This window comes from Citrus clementina, unplaced genomic scaffold (genome assembly GCF_000493195.1).
Source record: "Citrus clementina cultivar Clemenules unplaced genomic scaffold, Citrus_clementina_v1.0 scaffold_5, whole genome shotgun sequence".
NCBI classification, from domain to species: domain Eukaryota; kingdom Viridiplantae; phylum Streptophyta; class Magnoliopsida; order Sapindales; family Rutaceae; genus Citrus; species Citrus x clementina.
In genome coordinates, this window is record NW_006262201.1 from 27,872,893 (window position 1) to 27,896,036 (window position 23,144).

At 32.7% G+C, this 23,144-nt stretch overlaps 1 protein-coding gene and 1 pseudogene across 1 annotated transcript; both read left to right on the forward strand.

Annotated features, from left to right (window-relative positions):
• Positions 1 to 6,481: 6,481 nt before the first annotated feature.
• LOC112098103 (LRR receptor-like serine/threonine-protein kinase FLS2) lies at positions 6,482 to 8,422 on the forward strand. Its single transcript, XM_024183720.1, has one exon. The coding sequence runs from the start codon at positions 6,482 to 6,484 to the stop codon at positions 8,420 to 8,422; it is 1,941 nt and encodes a 646-aa protein (XP_024039488.1).
• Positions 8,423 to 20,667: 12,245 nt separating this feature from the next.
• LOC112098309 overlaps positions 20,668 to 23,144 on the forward strand; it is a 32,554-nt pseudogene continuing 30,077 nt past the window's right edge.

The window sequence follows — 23,144 nt, forward strand, 5'->3', positions numbered from 1 at the left end:
CTTCAAGATTTACTTCCAATCTACTTACTGTAAATATATCCTCATCTCCTCTCATTTATATGATAACCCTTGAAGATCTCACATGTTCAAACAATCATATTAGGATTTTTATTATTAGCATCATTGTGTCAATAATATATGTTGCAGTAAGATTTTTTCAGACCAATTCCCTTCTTCAAATAATAATGGAAAAGTATTAATTTAAAAATAAAATGAATATGCATTGATTATATCCTGATTTTCATCGATTATAGCGAGAGTTTCTCCAAATCAACGCCCTTATTCAAATAATACAGAAAAAATAGTAATTTAATAGTAAAATTAACAAGTGTTGATTATATATCCTAAGTTTCATCGATTATGTGATCAAAGTGGCATTGTTGATTTATTTCTTGTTCAATGTTAATTTTTAGGTTATCTAAATTTCAAGGATTTAAAATCTTTGTTCATGGATTACAAGCTTATTAATTTTTTTGCCATTGACTGTCATATTCTAGACTTACTGGTACCTTCCTTGATCAAGGATAATTACTCTCTGTTCTCCTCTTATAAATTCCTCTTCCATTAACATCACTAGGAGTATGTTGATCTCTCAGACGTAAATTTCAGTGGAGAGTTTCCAAATTGATTGTTACAAAACAACACAAAAACTAGACACACTTGATCTGTCTAATAATTCTCTTTCGGTAAAATTAATTAATTTTAGGGGAATATTCGACAAATCTATATAATTTTAGATTGATCATTAATTAATTAGACGAAAAACGTACTTGTGCTTTGTGCCGACAATTGAACCAGAGAAGTGAAGCTGTAAAGATTTGGCAGTAGTAAACTGTTAGAAAGACATAAAGACAAGTTCCCATTTTATAATTTTTTCAAAAAACGTTTTTACAACACATGCACCTGGCCAAAAATTTTATTTTGCTAACTAACAATAACTGAGTAGCTGACCGTACTGACTCCGCCTACTTGCTAAAGTAAAAAAATAGAAATAGAATTTCCACAAAATGTCAAACATGTAAAATCTAATATTTGGCCGTGTGGAACAAAATACAAATGAAAAAAAAATAGAAAAAAGGCCTAAAGACTTTTAAAATGTGTGGAAGTCTTTCGGCCCTTTTATAATGGTGTGTTTTTCAAAGGAACAAATAATAATAATGACACTTCTACGGTTTGTTTTGATAATCACACATATACTCTTTAATTTGATAAATGGTTACACAAATTTTGTTTACAAAAATATATTATTCATGTTCTGTATTATTTTTTAACATCATATTTTTATTTATTATAATTGTTTAAAGTTAATTGTTAGGTTGATATATAATAAAAACGTATAATCCTTCTCTTACTAAACACACATACTCGTAGTTTCTGTTCATTTGTCATCTCAATCTCTCTCATTTATCCTTTATTGATAGCTCAAAATGCGTCACTGTGGAAAATTATAGCAAAACGACAAATATGGAAAGAATGGGAAGAAAATTAATGCATGAAAGAGTTGCAGAAGACAACCAAATAAGTCAACTATACGCTAGCTGGGTGTATAAATTGTTAGATGTGTTATAAACAAATAGCATAGAGCCCTTTGGTTGGTTACAGAGATAGAAAGAGTGTGTGTGTTTTTTAGAACTTAAAGATACAGTTAGAATGGGTGGTTCAAAATCAAAAATGGTGATAATGTTTGTTCTGTTATTAATAATATTAGAAGGTGGGGGGAGTGAGGGATGTTTAGATCATGAGAGATTTGCTCTTTTACGACTCAAACTTTTCTTTGATGATACTTATAATTATCTTCACGATTGGATAGATGATGAGGGAGTTACTGATTGTTGTCAGTGGGAAAGGGTTGAGTGCAGCAACACCACAGGCCGAGTGATAGCGCTAGACCTTTCTGACACGTATTCGGGAGAGTACAACTGGTATATGAATGCTTCTTTTTTTACTCCCTTCCAACAACTTGAGTCACTTGATTTACATGGCAACAACATAGCTGGTTGTGTTGAGAATGAAGGTGCTTCGTCTAATTCAATTAAATTACATTTCGCTCTCCTAATTTAAGTCGAATATCAAGACTGAGTAGCTATATGCATATTCATTCAATTGACAATTTTTACATATTTTTTAAAATGTTTAATTTTGAAATTACACCAAACATCATATGTGATCTTTGTTTTGATTTTACTTGCAGGTCTAGAAAGATTGAGCAACTTGAAGAGGCTTGATTTAAGTTTTAACTTGTTCAACAATAGCATCTTATCATCTGTGGCTCATCTTTCATCACTAACATCATTAGATTTATCTGAAAATAGATTGGAAGGAAGTATTAATGTTAAAGGTACGTAATTAAAACGTCATCGCTTCTCCCAACTCTTGCATTAACATGCTAAAATAAGATTCAAGGCTTTGAATTCATTTTTTTTATGAGTAAATATTAGAAAAATAGTTTTAAGCAATTCATAAATACAATTTTCAATGTTTCTCATAATTTCATCTTGTACTTTTGTATGTCTTGACTTTAAGATTAAAAAAAAAAATTACTCTAACTGTGAAGCAAATACCCCATGACTAATTTATCATTTTGTCCAGTTAAAAATGATAAAATTTATCATTTGTTTATATTGATTAATTAACTCTATTTTAAGTCTTAAGTCTTGGCGTCTTGGCATGTTTGCAGAATTTGATTCCTTGAGCAACTTAGAGGAGTTGGACATGAGCGACAATGAAATAGACAATTTAGAGGTTCCTCAAGGTAAACAATTAAAATATTATTCAATTACATTAATTTAATTCGTTTGATTAGGGAAGACCCAAAAGGTACAAAATATAATAATAATAATAATAATAATAATAAAAGAAACAGAGAATCTATATTATTTCAAAAAATAAAACGTAATACTATTATTTCAAAAATAGATTGTAATAAAGATTTGATTCCGGTTCTTTAATCTTTACAGCAATTGAAAAACGATGTTGCTCTTTTCCTAAAGCATAAAATATGAAATGACTCCCAATAGAATTAATCATTTATTTCGTTTACTCTAAATTTAAACAATGAATCTTGATTTTCTTCAATCATATCCTTATTATTATTGTTAAACAGGTTACAGAGGTTTGAGGAAGTTGAAAAGCCTCTATCTATCGAAAGCTAAAATTAGAGATGGAAGCAAGTTGTTACAGTCAATGGGATCATTCCCATCCCTCAACACTCTTTACCTGAAGGATAATAATTTTACCGATATAGCGACAACTACTACTCAAGGTAAGTAAAAGGTACAGATGTGGCCAAATTTACAAATAAATTGTTAATTAATTAATTTTTCCGTATTATTAATAAAGCTAAATTCGTCGCTCCTTCCTTCTAATTCTAAACAGAGTTGGCAATTTCACCAACTTGGAGTATTTGACATTGGACTTGTCCTCGCTCCATTTAAGCCTTCTACAATTGCTTGAAGAAAGAATTTATTTATTTATTTATTATTGTTGTTGTTGTTGTTGTTGTTGTTGAAGTGAGGTGGGCAAAGCGTTCACTCAATTAATATGTGGGGAATTAATAATTACAATCCAAGGTAGAATTGTGGAAAATTAAAGCAAAATGAGAAATATGGAAAGAAAGGAAGAAAATTAAGGGCATGAAAGACTGGGAGAAGACTAAAGACCACCAAATAAGTCAACTGAAAACTAGCTGAGAGACAGAGAGTGTGCATTTTGTTAATTAAATATATATATATAAAATGGGTGGTTCAAAATCTAAAAATGGTGATAATGTTAGTTTTGTTAGTATTAATAATATTAGAAGGGAGGTGGCGTGAGGGATGTTTGGTGCATGAGAGATTTGGTCTTTCGAGACTTAAAACATTTCTTCAATTCTCCTTATAATTTTTGTCACGACTGACCGTTGTCAATGGGATGGGGCTGGGTGCAGGGTTGATTTACGTTAGAATAATATAGCCGGTAGTGTTGAGAATGAAGGTGTTTCATTTAATTTAATTAATTTATTTTCTCCCTCCTAATTTAAGTGGAATATCAAGATTGAACAATTATATGCATCTTCGTTCAGTTGACAATTTTGACATATTTTTTAAGTGATTAATTTTGAAATTACACCAAACATTATTTGTGATCTCTGTTTTGACTTTACTTGCAGGTCTAGAAAGATTGAGCAACTTGAAGAGGCTTGATTTAAGTTATAACTTGTTCAATAATAGCATCTTGTCATTTGTTGCTCGTCTTTCATCATTAACATCATTAGATTTATCTTACAATGGATTGGAAGGAAGTATTAATATTAAAGGTACGTAATTAAAACGTCATCGCTTCTCCCAACTCTTGCATTAACATGCTAAAATAAGATTCAAGGCTTTGAATTCAATTTTTTTTATGAGTAATATTAGAAAAATAGTTTTAAGCAATTCATAAATACACTTTTCAATGTTTCTCATAATTTCATCTTGTACTTTTGTATGTCTTGACTTTAAGATTAAAAAAAAATTACTCTAACTGTGAAGCAACTACCCCATGACTAATTTACAATTTTGTCCAGTTAAAAATGATAAAATTTATCATTTGTTTATATTGATTTATTAACTCTATTTTAAGTCTTAAGTCTTGGCGTCTTGGCATGTTTGCAGAATTTGATTCCTTGAGCAACTTAGAGGAGTTGGACATGAGCGGCAATGAAATAGACAATTTCGAGGTTCCTCAAGGTACACAATTAAAATATTATTTAATTACATTAATTTAATTCGTTTGATTAGGGAAGGCCCAAAATGTACAAAAACATAATTAGAAAAAATAAAGAAACAGAGAATTCATATTATTTCAAATAACAAAAGGTAATACTATTATTTCAAAAACAGATTGTAATAAAGATTTGATTCCAATTCTTTAATCTTTACAGTGATTGAAAAACGATACTACTTCCCAAAGCATAAAATACGAATTGACTCTCAATTAAATTAATCATTTATTTCGTTTAGGTCTAAATTTAGAAAAATGAATTTTGATTCTCTTGAATCATTTCCTAATTATTATTATTCAACAGGTTACAGAGGTTTGAGGAAGCTGAAAAGCCTGCATCTATCGGGAGTTGGAATTAGAGATGGAAGCAAGTTGTTACAGTCAATGGGATCATTTCCATCCCTCAACGCTCTTTACCTGAGCTATAATAATTTTACCGGTACAACGTCAACTACTCAAGGTAAGTAAAAGGTACAGATGTGGCCAAATTTATAAATAAACTGTTAATTAATTAATTTTCTGTATTATTAATAAAGCTAAATTTTTTGCTCATTCCTTCTAATTCTAAACAGAGTTGCACAATTTCACCAACTTGGAATATTTGACATTGGACGATTCCTCTCTCCATATAAGCCTTCTGCAAAGCATTGCATCAATATTCCCTTCGTTGAAAAAACTGTCGATGTCTTATTGTGAAGTCAATGGTGTCGTACATGGTCAAGGTAAAAGAAAAGTGTTGGTTGTGCACTCACTCAGTGGTGTCCTACGTGTTCAATATTTTTATTTATTTATTTTATTGTTTAATGAGATGCTTCCACCCTCCCCTTTAAATCTATAATATTAATTTTCGAAACCAATCACTTATAAAAGAATGCTATGCATTTGCCAATTTTTTTATATTTTACTGATTGATGAATTAATAAATTTTCAGGCCTCTGTTCGTTGGTGCATCTACAAGAGTTGTACATTGCAACTCTTGTAGTAATTAATTAATTAAGTATTAGTTAATTAATTAATTAATTAATTTTCTGTATTATTAATAAAGCTAATTTTTTTGCTCATTCCTTCTAATTCTGAACAGAGTTGCACAATTTCACCAACTTGGAATATTTGGCATTGGACTCTTCCTCTCTCCATATAAGCCTTCTGCAAAGCATTGCATCATTATTCCCTTCATTAAAAAATCTGTCGATGTCTAGTTGTGAAGTCAATGGTGTCGTACGCAGTCAAGGTAAAAGAAAAGGGTTGAATGTGAACTCACTCAATGGTGTCCTACGTGTTCAACATTTTTATTTATTTATTTTATTGTTTAATCTTTCTGCTAGGTTTTCCTCATTTCAAGAGTTTGGAACATTTTGACATGGATTTCACGCGCATTGCACTCAACACTAGCTTTATTGCACTCAACACTAGCTTTCTTCAAATCATCAGTGAATCGATGCCTTCTCTTAAGTACTTATCACTATCATATTATACTCTTGGAACTAATAGCAGCGGGACTCTTGATCAAGGTTAACGAGATGCTCCCACCCTCCCCTCCTAATCTATAATATTAATTTTTTATTTAATATAATGACACAAACGAATCACTTATAAAAGAATGATATGCATTTGTTAATTTTTTTATTGTACTGATGGATGAATTAATAAATTTTCAGGCCTCTGTTCGTTGGTGCATCTACAAGAGTTGTACATTGCAAGCAATGATTTAAGAGGTAGCTTGCCTTGGTGCATGGCAAATATGACATCCCTCAGAATATTAGATGTTTCTTCTAATCAACTTACTGGAAGCATCTCCTCATCTCCCCTCGTTCATTTGACATCCATTGAAGAGCTGATGCTTTCAAACAATTACTTCCAGATCCCAATTTCACTTGAACCACTTTTCAATTACTCAAGACTCAAGATTTTCAATGCTGAGAACAACGAAATAAAAGCTGAAATAACTGAGTCACATTCTTTGATCGCCCCAAAATTCCAATTAAATACTCTCTCATTGTCTTCCAATTACGGAGACGGTTTCATATTCCCCAAATTCCTTTACCATCAACATGACCTGGAGTATGTTGATCTCTCACACATAAAGATGAATGGAGAATTTCCAAATTGGTTGTTGGAAAACAACACAAAATTAGAAACTCTTTTTCTGGTTAATGATTCTCTTGCAGGACCTTTTCGGTTGCCAATTCATTCACACAAGCGGTTAAGACAGTTGGATGTCTCCAACAACAACATTCGAGGCCACATTCCAGTAAAAATTGGAGATGTTTTACCAAGTTTATACGTTTTCAACAATTCCATGAATGCTTTAGACGGTAGCATTCCCTCTTCATTTGGTAATATGAAATTCCTCCAAATTCTGGACTTATCCAACAATCACTTGACTGGTGAAATCCCCGAGCACTTGGCCGTGGGTTGCGTCAACTTGCAGTTTCTTGCATTATCAAATAACAACCTACAAGGTCATTTGTTCTCTAGAAATTTTAACTTGACAAACTTGCAATGGTTACAATTGGAGGGCAATCGCTTCGTAGGTGAGATCCCACAAAGTTTGTCTAAATGCTCCTCACTAGAAGGATTGTACCTTAACAATAATAGTCTTTTAGGTAAGATTCCACGATGGTTGGGTAATCTGACACGGTTACAATATATTATAATGCCCAATAATCATCTTGAAGGCCCTATTCCAGTGGAGTTTTGCCAGCTTGATTCGCTTCAGATTTTGGACATTTCAGACAACAACATATCTGGAAGTTTACCATCTTGTTTCCATCCTCTCTCTATCAAACAAGTTCATCTTTCAAAAAATATGTTACATGGACAGCTAAAAAGAGGTACATTCTTTAATTGCTCTTCCCTTGTGACATTAGATCTTAGCTATAACCGCTTGAATGGCAGCATTCCGGATTGGGTTGATGGGCTTTCTCAGTTAAGCCACCTTATCTTAGGTCACAATAATCTTGAAGGTGAAGTGTCAGTTCAATTGTGCGAATTGAACCAACTACAATTGTTAGATCTTTCTAATAATAATCTTCACGGTCCTATTCCTCCTTGCTTTGATAACACCACACTTCATGAAAGTTACAGCAATAGTTCTAGTCCTGATGAGCAATTTGAAATATTTTTTTCCATCGAAGGCCATCAGGGATTTTTAGAAAAGCAAAACCATGAAATTTTTGAGTTCACAACAAAGAACATTGCGTACATTTACCAAGGAAAAGTGCTTAGCCTCCTATCAGGACTTGATCTTTCTTGCAACAAGCTAATTGGTCATATTCCTCCTCAAATTGGAAATTTGACAAGGATTCAAACATTGAATCTCTCGCACAATAACTTGACAGGATCGATCCCATCAACATTTTCAAACTTGAAGCATGTCGAAAGTTTGGATCTTTCCAACAACAAATTGAATGGGAAAATCCCTCATCAACTAGTGGAGTTAAAGACATTGGAGGTTTTCAGTGTGGCATACAATAACTTATCAGGCGAAATTCCAGAATGGAAAGCACAATTTGCAACCTTCAACGAGAGTAGCTATGAGGGAAATACTTTTCTTTGTGGACTGCCATTGCCCATTTGCAGATCACCAGCAACTATGCCGGAGGCTTCAATTGGCAATGAACAAGATGATAATTTAATTGATATGGACAGTTTCTTTATCACATTACAACATCGTACGTAATTGTGATATTCGGAATTGTTATTGTTTTATATGTAAATTCTTATTGGCGACGTAGATGGTTTTACTTTGTTGAAATGTGGATAACTTAATGTTACTATTTTGTTGTAAACAATCTTATTGCAACAAGATATTGTCATTGAAATTAATTAGCAGTTTAATTACGATTCTTTAAGTTCTAATCAAGTTTGCTTAGGAAATAATTTTTTTTTTTATTTTTTTATTAAAATTGTAGTAGTATTTAGCGCTATATAGCTTCCAACTTGGTAGAAAGCTCCATTTTTTGTTGGCTACAGTAAAAGCATGTTGTTTTATTCTTCTTATACTTTACGCCTGCATCAGCTTAAATCACTTCTTAAACGCTTGCTTTAACTGCACCGCTTCGTACTGCTCTATATATGTAACGGTTATGCGGTTGTAGCTCACGGCTCAAGCTACGCGTTTGTTTGACGTGGTAGTTACGTTACGATGTTTCGAGTCTGTTAAACATTCGGTGATAAGATTAGTTACAACAAACCTACTAGTTTTATAAAATTCAAGTGAGATGGAATAAAATAAAAAATAAATATAAAATTGGCTTTTATTTTTTAGGTTAACCATATTTTGTGTTCTCTTCGGGCACTACTACAATTGTTCCCTATACATCAGTTACACTCACGTATCATCGACACGAAAAATGAAATCTAATATCACCTGTTTAGTTAAAGAATCACTCATGAAAAAAAATTACCATTTTGATTTGAAGATCCATATTTTGAACTACCAATTAATGTTCATCAAGAACAGAGTGTGGCCGTTAAGTAGAAAAACTATTTTTGGACAAATTATTAAATTCCAATATTGTATCCATATGCAAACGATGCCTGAAGCAGAGCCTCCAAACAATGACCAGGGCACAAAACAAGAGTGTAGTAATCAAGTGTATTGTCTCATAATCAATTAAAAGCAGATATACAGGATACCATATTCAATTCCAAAATAACAAAAGCATAATGAGGATGAGAAGAACAATGATCACTCAAATATTTCTTCACTTTGGTTGTCAATTATCTATTCAAATTAATCAGTGTCATTATGGACTTATTTATTTAGAAGAGCGGGTGATAAATATATTCAATAATGTGAACAAGAAGTTGATTAACTTTTATGATCATTTGGAAGGTCGGCGTGTCATCACTCGTCAAACACATTGCATCGATCCACCAGCATGAACCGACCGGATTATGCCCAAAAGTTGAAATATCAATAAAAAAAACAATTAATTAAAGGTCGAAGATGGGTCCTTTACATATGTTTTTGTTTTCGTATTAGGTAGGAGGTTATTATATTATATCATGTAATTAATTTATTATTACTCAACACTAAGTAATAACTTAACTATATAAAGACAACAAGAAGATAAAATGATATATAAAAAAAAAAAGAATTTCAAAGAGATAGCAACATACAATAGACTGAAGCCATTTGATCTGCTCATTGATTTCAGCCTTAAACTTGTAAATAGTTACTGTCAAATATTCTATTCATACGAAAAAAATGTTTAGATATCTTACTATAAATATAGCCGTTTGACTGTCTTAATAAAGTCACACACAACCATTCTTATTAAATTAGCAAGATCAAACACTGCCCTGGATCTTGAACAGATCAACACAAGATGCACAACTTATGATTGAACCCAGAAACAATCAAATCTTTAGCAAGAACAATTAATCAGAGTCAAGAAACAAGTTTAATGAATATAAACCTATAATTGAAACAAACATAGCCAAGAAAAAAATACAGATTTTACACGGTTCAGTTGTACCTAGGATGGCACAACCTACACCACGAGAGAAGCTTTCTGGTGAGATTTTATTGATGATCAAAGAAGAATCTTTTGACAAAGCTAATAATAGAGATTTCAGAGAATAAGCTGTAACCCTCTCTCCCTCTTCAATCTCTCTCTATTTTGTTCCCATTGATGACCCCAATCTGCTTAGTTATCCAGCTTTATAGCTGCATCAGTAACAAACCAGCAAACCCAGATTGAGCAGATTGACGACACGTGGATAACGGCTTTAACGAACCTGGTTAAGAACTGCTCACATGTTCGTCACGCGTGCTGCTTAAATGATGGCCAAAACGACTTCAAACAAATGTCGTTTTGAGGCTTATGAATTACAAGTGATAACACGAGCTTGTCTCATGACTTTTAAATGCAACAACGTGCCCACAACGCCGTCGTTTTACTCTGTTGAGTTTGATTCATTACTAAGCTTTACGACTGGCAATGGAGAAGATGATAATTTAATTGACACGGACAGTTTTTATATCACTTTTACAACATCCTATGCAATTGTAATATTGGGAATTATTGATGTTTTATTCTGTGAATCCTCATTGGCAAAAACTAGTGGTTTTATCTTTGTTGAAATATAGATGACCTCTCGTTACTGTTTTATTATAAACATATAGTTTCGTAAGTGAAACTATATGTTTATAATAAAATTAACATATAGTTTTGTTACATTTCTGCCTCATTAAGATTCTCAAATACCAGTCAGGTTTGCTTAAGAAATAAATTTTTTCCATTAAAATTGCAGTAGTATTTCCAAGCATATCGCATTTTCTATGAGTTTTCATAAATTAATTAATCTGCGGTGCCAATATCAGATTTAGTTTTTCAAACTAAATAATCAAGAAAGCAAACATACAAATATACAGTTTAGAGGGGTAAACTAGGTAGGTGGCTTAGATTTTAGAACTAAGCCAGCTACCTCACTAAATTCCGATTCGTACAGTGAACTGCAAGAAACTGAGAAAACAATGTATTTATAATTTAATAGAATCATAAGAAAACAATGCAGTCATTGCTCAATATAAGATGATGATTTCGGAGAGGCACATTGTTTTCAAGTTAATTTGATCCGTTTATAAGAGATGAAGTGGAATGAAGTTGAAAGTTTAAATAACAAATCCTTGTTCTTGAGTTTTACGACGTCGTTACTCCTTCAAGTGGCAGATTATGCAAGTGAATGCAGAAACACAATGCATCATCCGCGGGGATGATACATCAAAAGGCGGGATTTGTTTATGCCTGCAGATTAGCAATTTCACTCATATAGAAAATTAATTTTTTATATATACTAATCAACACTAAATTGATTATGTGTTGTATGTTTATATGCTAATCAACACGAAATTATATTGAATTATTAACATTCATATTCCTAATAAAAATTATTTTCCATCAGTATTCAAAATTTTCACTTATAGAAAATGCGTTTTACGTGAATACTAGTTATTGTGTAAATTTGAATGATAGCGAAAAATAAACCTAATTGAAAACTGTAAGGGTGTGTTGGGATATTTTACAACTGTCGGAATCTGGTAGGATATTGCACCATTTGCCCAGTATTTTTAGACGTACTCTAACCGGTATTCAAGATAAGTAAAAGTTACAAGCGTGGCAAAATAAAAAAAATTAAATTCGTAATTTGTAAACGAAATTTCCTGAGATGTATAGTAAATGAAGTTGTTGATCCTTTCTTTGGATTATTTCAGCTCTGGTTGTGGGTCACCGATGAGCCGAAGTCATATTTTAATTTTATTTAAACTCATCATAAGATTCGTGGAGCACCTAACTAACTTAACTGACTGTGCAGAGCATGTCAACATGGCATATTTAACCATCATTCAAGTGATGGGTTTAATAAGACTGCTTATGTTCTAACAAGTTCCTCTGCCTCTAAGCAAAATTACTATTGAAGGGCCAAAAGGAAAATGAAAACGTGTGAACTCCAACAACCACCCCACAAATTCAATGACGATGCTCGGAGAGGGTTAGGTTGGGCCTCTGAGAAAAAAAAATTATTTAGTTAAAAAGTTACCCTTATTGAAACCTGTATAAAAGTTTTATATTAATTAGTTATGTTGCCTCTTCAACTATGATCAATTTTTTATCCGAGCTCATCATTTAATGAGTAAATGCATATTTTAATGATCTCAATTAATATTTAGAATAAATATTTTAAGAAGTAAAGCTCATTATATCTCCCATTATTATGTATTTCTTTAATTTCTTATTTACATAATTATATTGTACATTAAAAATGTATTGAATTTGAAGAAAAAAAAATTCAACTCACTCAAAAAAAATGCTGGTAGCTTCGTAATAATTACTGTATTGACTGCACCAGATAAAGTTTTGTAAAATAATAAGTTCTCATTAGTGGTTTTTCATTTTTAATTTTCTTTTCCGGCACACCTGATCAAGAATTCTATTTTGTTAACTAATCAATTGCAAAGCATAAGTGTTGAACGGTACAAAAAATTTAAAAAAAATACACTTAAAACGTGGGGTGGGTAACGGCTCACTCAAATCGTTAGGTAGAATTGTGGAAAACTAAAGCGAAATGAGAAATATAGAAAGAAAGGAAGAGGTGATGTTTTTCTATGAATTTCTATGGGTAACGGCTCACTCATCCTTCTATGAATTTCTAGCTGTATTGACCCCAACTGCTAAAGTTTTGTAAAATAAAAATAAAAATAAAAAACTGGAATTTCAACAAAATTCAAAACGTTTGAAATTTAATTTTTGGCCATGTGGAACAAAATGTAAATTAAGGAAAAAATATAAATCTCAATTGCTTAGTATGGTTAGGATTTTGTGAGCATCACTAGAAAGTGAAAACTATGAATGATAGGGGTGATGTTTGCAACATGAATAAATGATGAACTGAATCAATTGATGATCGTAATTACATAATGAACAAAATTTACAAAATCAACAAAAGTTAATAAAAATTTATTCAAATAATAAAAAATCAATAAAAACTTATTATTTAACGGCGCTCAAACCATGGAGTACCATAATCATAATCTTCTTTTAAGAAAATTATAACTTATTATTTTACAGGTTTGATCCATTTGGAATGAAGTGGTCTCAAGTTGAAAGTAATTAATTTATTGAATAACTTTCGACTTATTAATAGTTATATCAACGGGTGTTTTACCTCATCATGTCTTCAAGTGGAAGATGAAGACTATGCAAGTGAATTCAGGAATATTGCATGCCTGTTGTCTAAAGCATTACCTCACAAGGTTTTATGAGAAACGAAAGATGTGTTTGCTTTGAACAATTAAAGTTACTGCTACGAACCTCCCCAAAGGTCAAGAAGACAGAACAGGAAGCTAATGCCATCAATGTCTTGTTCATTATAGCTGCTGGGTAGTTAGGTGTAGTTTCCTCATTTGAAGCTGTCTATACATAGGCATTTCCCCTGCTTATGTACAAATAAATGAACAACCTTGAAGCTTTATTATTCGCAACAAAAAGGGATTACTAATTGGAGAAGACTATACAGAGTTTTCTCTCACACTTTCTCTCTGTCAATTTCATCCAGAAGTCCCTCTGAAAGCTTCTCCCAAAACAGTTAGTCATCTTTTATGCTCTGTTTTCTGAAAACAGAGTCCTAACTAAATTAATTGACTGTACAGTGCATTTCAACATAGCATATTTAACCGTTTTAACAGTTATTTGGACCGTCTTCAGAGCTAACATCAACAAACTCATTCATATGCTTAATAATGAACGAATAGTCTTGGATCGATGTTTTGCAGCAAGAGCAACACGACACAATCTGGATTCAACCTCCTCCTTTCTAACAGGGGATTTCGATTTGAGTTACTTTGTGCTCAAGCAAATTCACATCATAGTTTTGATTCTTTAGATATGAATTCATCTCATTACATATATCAGATTAAGTGTAACAAAATTTGTAATTTACTGCGAAAAGAATATGCACTAAAAAATGATTTCAAGACTATTTGACTACAAAAAGCAGCTGTCAGAGTGCACTAAAAATTTCTGTAGGATATTTTGTAGCTGTTTAATATGTTATGATGGGCATATAATTCTCAAATTTTGATGCCTCTCAGCGAAAAATATATCAAAGTTACGGATGATATCACGTAAAACATGCATGGCTCAGGCTCAGGCTCAGGTAAGAAAGCCACAGAAATGGAAAATCTCACTGTCACGACTCACGTCACGCATCATTCAAGTGATGGATTTAACAAGACTGCTTATGTTCTATCAAATTCCTCTGCCTCTCAGAAGATAACTTTTCTGGGCCAAATTTCTCATCTAAAGCATATTATGCCCCAAAGTCACAGATAACAAAATGGGGCACTACCGATTATGAAAGAGAACTAGTAGTTGTCAGAAGCCTAAGCCAAATTCCGGTAGTAAGAAGAGGCCTTTCTTGAGTTTAGATTATGTGTTCGAGTTTTAATAAATGCCTAAGTTAATAATAATAACAACAGTAATAATAAACTAAAAAGCATAATTACTATTGAATGGTAAAAAAAAAAATGAAAATGTGTGAACTCCAATAACCACCCCAGTGGCGAATTTTGGAGAGGGCTAGGCCGGGCTTCTTAGAAATTATTTTTATTTAATTACAAAATCACCTTTACTGAAACCTATATAAAATTTTTTATATTAATTAATTATGTTGCCTCTTCAATTATCATTAAATTCTTGTCCGTTCATAATTTGATGGATAAATGTGTATTTCAATAATTTCAAATAATGTCTAGAACAAATATTTTGAATTATAAAACTCATTATGTCCTGCATTACTAGATGTATCTATAATTTATTATTTACAAATTATATTGTATGATAAAAATGTATTGAATTTTTTTTAAAAAAAAAGTTCGGCTCACTCAGAAAAAAATGTTATTAGCTTCGCCACTGCACAAATCTAGAATAATAATTATTCCTTATTATATTGACTGCACCAAGCAATAAACTAATAAGTTCTCATCAGTGGTTTTTAATCTTTTTAATTCTTTTTACCGCACACCTGATCAAGAATTTTATTTTGTTAACTAATCAATTGCAAAGCATATATAAGTGTTGAACGGTACACAAGATTGGAAAAAAAAATCTTAAAAAACGTGCGGATTCGGGTGGCCACACCAGAAATCTATTACAATAATTAGCTTTGATGCTGGGAATCTTTTAATTTCTGGCCGTATTGAAGTTTTTAAAATAACAAGTTCCCCTTCTCGTTTTTTTTTTTTTTAAATATATATGCTTATAACAATTTTAGAATAATGATTCATTTGTAGAAGAACTTATGATTTCCCATTAATATTAATATTGAAGTGGGGTGGGTCAAATCTCAATTGCTTGAAGAATTTATGTATTATTAAATATTACCATCCAAGGTAGAATTGTGGAAAATTAAAGCAAAATGACAAGTATGGAAAGGAAGGCTGAAAGTAAGGCATGACGAAAGGCTTTGAGAAGGCTGAAGACTACCAAAGAAGTCAACTGAAAACTAGCTGGGGCCTGAGTGTATAAATTGTTAGATGCGTTTGTTATAAATAACATAGAGCCCTTTTGTTATTTATAGTTATAGAGAAAGAGAGAATGTGTGTTTTTTAATAGTTAGAGATATAGCTAGAATGGGTTGCTCAAAATCCAAAATAGTGACAATGTTAGTTCTCGTATTGATAATATTGGGGGGGGGGGGGGGGGGGGGGGGGGGGGGGGTGGGGGTGTTGGGAGGTCGAGTGAGGGATGTTTGGAGCATGAGCAATTTGATCTTTTGCGGCTTAAACATTTCTTCAATTAATATCGATCTGGGAGAGTGGTATCTGAATGCTTCTCTATTTACTTCCTTTCAACAACTTGGTAACAAAATAGCCGGCTGCATGCGTTGAGAATGAAGGTGCTTCATTTAATTTAATTTACTTAATTTCTCCCTCCTAATTAATGTCTATAATCATTAGGAGGAACAAGGGATTTTATTAACTCAAATATATCTAATGGAGCTCATTCTTTGGTTTTACTTGCAGGGCTAGAAGCAGGTGTCATCTAACAGCTGCTTTGATAATTTCCCTCCCCTTCATCTTTGATGGAAAGATGAAATAAAAACAAATTGGTGAAAATGGTATTGGTACCTGAGGCTATGTAATCTAATTCAAAAACTGCACCATCAAAACGATTACATAAGTCTCAGAAGAATCAAATATCAGTTTGCAAAATATCAATTGCTGGAGGTTTGATTCTAACTTCCGCTCTTCATTTTTATGGGCATATTGTGTTGTACTTGCATCCGAAAATCATATTTTAGTTTACTTGCACTCAATGCTTGGATTAAAGTTTTTTTTTGGGGGGGGGGGGATTGAAGAAGACTAAAATTACACCAAAAAAGAGTTGAGCGAGAGCGGGTTTTGTCTTCATTTAAGGAGCTCTTTATAAATTTTGGGATTTTTTTCCTGAGAAAATTTATGCCAACTCATTCTTTGCTTCTTTTCTGAAGGGACACATGCAACCGAAAGTATATTCTTGAATTCTCCAGGATAAGAGACATACGTTTAGATTCTGGAGCATTTAAAACAATGTCAAATTTTAGATTGCTGAAATTTTATATATCCGAGTATGATGGTGTTCCAATTATAAGCTCCAGGGTGCAACTTCACTGAGGTTTAGAATGCCTTCCTATAGAATTGAGAAATCTCCATTGGCATAAATATCTTTTGAAAATACTGACATCAGATTTTGAATTGGAGAACCTGATTGGACTCAGCTTGCCCTGTAGTAAGGTTAAGCAAATTTGGAAAAGAGAAAAGGTATAATGTATTACTATTACCAAAGTATCTATTTTTCTTTCTTTAAGTATTTATAATGAATAACTTTGAAATTCAATGATGCTCATTTAGTATAGTTATGTATCTTTGGTTATAGGAAGCTGTCAAGTTAAAATCTATAGACCTTCACCACCCCTTTATCTCAATAGGATCCCAGAAATACTAAATCTTAAAAAAATAAATCTTTCAAATTGTGAAAGCATGCTTACGTTACCCCCGTATATCCACAATTTCAACTAGCTGAGTATGTTGTGTTTCAGGGATGCAAAATTCATTTTGTTTCTCATGAAAGGATTGACTTGTCCGGATGTATTAGGGTTAGTAAACCAACTAATCCCATAATTTGTTGATGTAGGGTCCTAACAAATTATTGCAGTAGATTGTAGATCAGTACACTATTCGAAAACGTATTTGATCCACACAGTGAAGTGGATATTGGACCAATTTGATGATAATGAATTTCTTTCAATCTCAATCTTTTTTCTTTTTAGCAACATGACTAGTCATTGTGCAAATTCAAACTCTGACAATAATTTCTCAATCGGTTTCTAAGATGATGACCATGCATGTATATGTATATGCGTGTGTATATGTGTGTGTGTGTAGAGAGAGAGAGAGAGATCACACGTGTGTGATTTCCTTTTGCCAATAGGATATGCAGAGAGCTTGATCTTACCCAATAGCGAAACAAACTTCCTAATAAGTGAAGGTATAGTATAAATACTTATACTTTCATGTTATTTTGTTCATCAGTAGCTTGATTATTTTATATGCGTCTTCGATTTTAATTTTCTTTCCCTATAATCGCTATTATCTTTGAACTGGTCATAATTTGCCCATAAGATTTCTCATGTTGTTTTGAGGTGCAACGGATTTTGAATTTAGTGACAAGCAGTGGAAGCCAGAAGGCAAATTATGAAAATGGATAAAGATCTATAATTAGCTGTTATGGGATGTCACATATCATATTGATGGTAACGTTATATATATGTACATATAATTAATGGGGTTGGCTCACGAGCCCATTAATAATGGTATATTAGCTTATATACTTCAAACAATGTACTATGAAGCAATTTCACAAATACTTGTTAGCTTATGTTGAGCTTTATTGAATCAGTAGTTCACAGTTCAATAAAATGCAGGTTTGCTATTTGAAGTACATGGTTATGGTGCGTACATTCTTCATAAGGCTAACTACTAATTTATCATTGAAACTTGAAAAATGTGATAGAGAGATGTAGATAACAGCCGCAAAACACTGAGATTGAAAATCAGGGCTACTAAATTCTATTAAAAGTCCTTAAAATAGACAGCGATCACCCTGAAATGTATATACTGAAACTAAGAAATATTAATCGCAAAGTTATGCATTAATAGAACTATTGACTACTTATCTTTAGCATAAGGTATATTTTTAACTACAGCTTTCTGCTTTGTTCTAAGAACTAGGCAAAAGTGGTGTATCTTCAATCCAATCAACATATATACCACTTATCTTCCTCTTCACTTCTGTCTATTTTGATTTGCACTTCATATCCTGCACTTGCTACTTAGAAATAGTCTTTATTCTGGACATTGAAAGTAGAAAAAGTACTTGAAACAATCATTGGCACAGCCCGAGATTCTATTGAATCGTGGACTCCAAGCTTTCATAGTTCTATAAAGAAGATGACAAAACTTCATACAACTGGCATTCTGCTTTTAACATTTGCACAACCTGAGCGAGTTAGCAAGCCCCTTGTTGCGTTCCCATTGAATAGACCTACTTCTGTTATCCGCAGAAGATCCACCACTCAAAATGTTTATCACCAGGCTATTCTTAAACTGAGCCTAAACTGAGTAGAAACTTCCGCACATCTCTCAGCATTTACATGAAGAAATCGACAACTATCCTCATCTCTCAGCACATCTCTCAGCATTCTACAAAGTTGCATTTCACTAAGCAATCTATCCTCTCCATTCCTAGCAAAGTGACATTGATTCCCGTATTTGTAATCGCCTAACTTGGGTTTTGGGCATAGCGTGGTCTTAAAATTACCACCCAATACTTTGTTCAGTGCCACTGGCATCCACAAGCTCTAGCCCTGTTAGTTGAATCATATTCAATGGGACAGTGAGGCAGCATTTCACTAACATATTCAATTTGACTACTTATATTGACGCAAATATTAGAATTTGAAATCACTTCTTTTATTGGAATATTATATTAATATGACCCCAAATGAAAGTTCTTGAATGGAAATGATTTTTATTTACTTTTCGAACAGATTCAAGAAAACCCAGAGAACACAAAATTTACACAGTAATATGATTAAGAGCTGAGAACGTATATGTAGTAAATGTCTATCAAAAAACACCCAAGGGTTTCTTTAAAATTAGTAACTAGTAAACAAAAAGAAAGAATCATTTTACATTTTTAGCAACTTTGGGGTGAGTGAGTGAGTGAGAAATTGAAACCCTCAAGTGATGACAACAGTAAGATTCAGTATGAAGTGAAACCCCAATTTGAAATGTAGGCATGAGTTGCTGAGTCAGTAGATGAAGCTATAAATAGGCATTCGGTTTCCTTCTTTTCGGTTTGGAGGGCCATGGAATAGTGTATTGGAGTGGGCTCCAAGTAATAGCCTCTATCACTGGAACGACACATCTATAAAATGTGATACATGGGGAAGGATTGGGCATTTTATTCTTAGATTAGCCCCTTATTTAGGGTGTATATTAAGCAGATTATATATTACATGGAGATGGAGTTTATGAAATAGATTAAAAAGAAAAGGAAATTTTGGTGCCTAAAGTTTGTCACTTGGAATATTTCGGTGTCTAAAAATTCACTCACCACTTATTTCATGTTTGATTATATGTTGAAAAGATATTAAAATAGTATAATGCTATTAAGGCTTAACGTATATTTTTTATTAGTAGAGTGTAGAATTTTTAAGAAATAAATTATTAAATTATTATAACTAACATATTATTTTAAAGTTGTGTTATGAAAAAAATGAAATAAAAATGTACAGTAAATAAGAATATTTTAAAACTTATATCTTTTTAAAATTAGTTTTTAACATAAGGTGAACTATTTTTTTTTAAATCACATATTCTAGTTAAAATCAAATATGTATTTATACGAAGCTTGTAAATTTTTTTTTTAGTACTGATATTTGAATATTATCAATAAAAAAAAGGGTAATGTTCATGCTGCATTATTTTTGTAGCACACAAAAGGACAACACCGTTTATGTTATAATACTATCGCTTCTGTTATGATAATTTTTTTTGTGGCCAAATATCTTTTTTTTTTTTAAGTAAAAAAAAGTGGACAAAATGCAAATCAATTTTTAATCCTCAATCTCTCCCAAAATATAAATTCGTAGTTAACAAAACAAAATTGTTGGAAAACCATTAAGCTAGGTCTATAGCTGACAAAAAGTTACTAACAAAAACAGAATGTCCATTTTATAACTTTCTTAAAAAACTTTCCTTAACTTTTTTAAAAATTTAAACAAAAAGTTATTTCCAATTTTTATTTTGTTATAATGTTTATAACAAAATTCGTAGTTAACTAAACTCTTCTTATACCCTTTCTCAACTGCCATACCCTAACCCACTAAACCACGCTCAATTAAGGCCATCAGATTCTCCCGGGCCCACATTAATCCAACTGCTCACAGAGACCGACAGCCTCTCTATCTCCATTTCAAGCTCCCTCTTCAACTGGCTTCTGCTACCGTCCTACTCTTTCTCGGCTTCGGAGTCCGTATTTGCTCGGCCTGTCCCACGAAGCTCCCTCTCACTCCAATTGTCGCCCCACAAGACCAATTGCTTAATCAAGACACCGAACAAGAAAAGGATGAGAAGTTGAAACAAGAATTTGAGAATTGGAAATAAAAAACGTACGCATTGACCGTGCCTTTGAGAGTCGTTTCTCTTCAGAACTCAGTGCCTCAATCTTGGGTTAAGGATTTTATGCGAAGTCAGGGAAAGAGATTGAAGTTTCAGATGAATTTGTGTGCTAGCATTGATGGGATCTTTAACAATTTATCTGTGCCATTTAACAAAGTTAAGGCTAAGTCAGCTTCTTATATGGCTGCTGATTTGGTTAGTGTTGGTGATTCATGGCTTAGTTTTGCCATTAAAAAGAGATTGATTGAGCCAATGGCTGGAGCTGAAGACCAAGATTGGTTCAAATGCTTAAGTCACAAATGGAAGGTAACATCTTTGTCTTTGATCCTCGAGGTAAAATATGGGCGGCACCGTACAGGTGGGGCACAACGGTGATAGCCTACAAGAAAAGTAAATTTCGAAAGCATAATTTGGCTCCGATTGAGGTAATAATTTTCTTTAAACTCATTTAGTTTTATATCAAACAAAATCAAGACTGCCTTTCTCTTCAATATTTTTTATGATAATATCTTTAGAAGCATCTCATTGACGGGTAACAATGGCATCCCTGAAAGAGTCTATAAACTCAATGATATTATCTTCTACAAATGGTTCATTAAACTTTGTCGTTGTACTCAAATGTACACTCAGATCAATGAGAAGCTATGCTACGTTAGCATGTAGTGATGGCACTTAATAAGTGAGTTGCTAGGATGTGAACTAGAAAAATTAAATATTGTCTCCTTGGGTATGCTAGCTGGTAAGTCAGGGTTAATATCAGAGCTTAAGATAGTATAACCGTGAGAACCTATTGACTGCCAATTAAAATATCCATTGAAATGTCTAGGGAGTTATGAAGGTGGAGGTAACTTCCAATTTCTAAGGCCACAGAGTAGACATCATCCAGGATCCTAGGAAAGTCCAGTTAACCTCCTGCTCGATGCAATTAATAAATTTGGTCAATGCCACTGAAACCTGCTAACTGACGTCACAATGCGACATGAGCACTTCAAAATGGGACAGACGGTCAGTAGCACTAAATTTTTCTTGCCCAAGATTGAGCAATTGGTCTAACTACTAATCCCTATTGTAGGTTGATCATTATTTTTTCAATTATGTTCAGTTTGACCCAAAAAGTTGCAGAATCTTGAGCTGAATATTGTCACTGAACACTGTCAATGTCATTTAGCATAGCCAACTAACTTGATGTTAAAACAAACACACAGTGTGTCTCATGTCTCACAATTCAAATTATCATCTGTAATGTTGGAGAATTTTTCCAATGTATGAAGTATGCTTTGATACGTGGGTTACCTTGGAGAAGATATCTCAAAATAAAGAATATGGGGAGAAAACAGTTCAGTAGTTTATTATTCTGTAGTCAAGTTTTGTCTCGAAAATGGTCAAAATTTAAATGAATAAGGACAGGGGATCTTCATTCTTTTTTCCCTTTTTTATACCAAGATATCTCTCAACCTTTATATAATCCCCACTGGATATCTGCTTCTAATAATTAAAATAAAAATTTCACCGCTCTAACAATAAAAAGTAACATCTTTCCTCAAATAATTTACAGTTCCTCATCATCTTAGTGTGAGACTATCAGTACATTCCAAAAACATAATAAAACTGGTTTGATCCTGTTTATTGATGTTTAAATGTTGTTCATTGTGACAGGTAGAAATGATGAGGCGAAGTTTATTTGGACATCAATTAGTAAGATCTTGTTTGAAGTTGTTTTCTGAAATGAACTGCCAAATGGTAGTTTTTTGGGGGCATTTGATGGCTCTTTTTTTTTCCTCATTTTCAACATGTGCCTGCTTGGAACATGAAGGATTAGGCTGCAGAGTTGTTATATATTTTGAGATGCTCTGGTCATTGCACAATTTGTTCACACTGGAAATTAGAATGAGAAATTTGTTGATGCTGTTTTGAGAGATCTGCATTCTATGCACAATAACATGATTAATGAAAATGCATTGTAGGACTGGAAAGATCTGTGGCAGCCTGAGCTCGCAGGAAGAATTTCAATGGTTAATTCTCCCCGAGAGGTTATTGGTTCAGTTTTGAAGTATAGGGGAACATCATACAATTCAAACTATATTGATTCGCAAGTTGCTGGTGGGAAGATTGCTGTTCAGCAGAATCTGGCATTACTGGCAAACCAGGTACTCTTACAGAAATCATATCT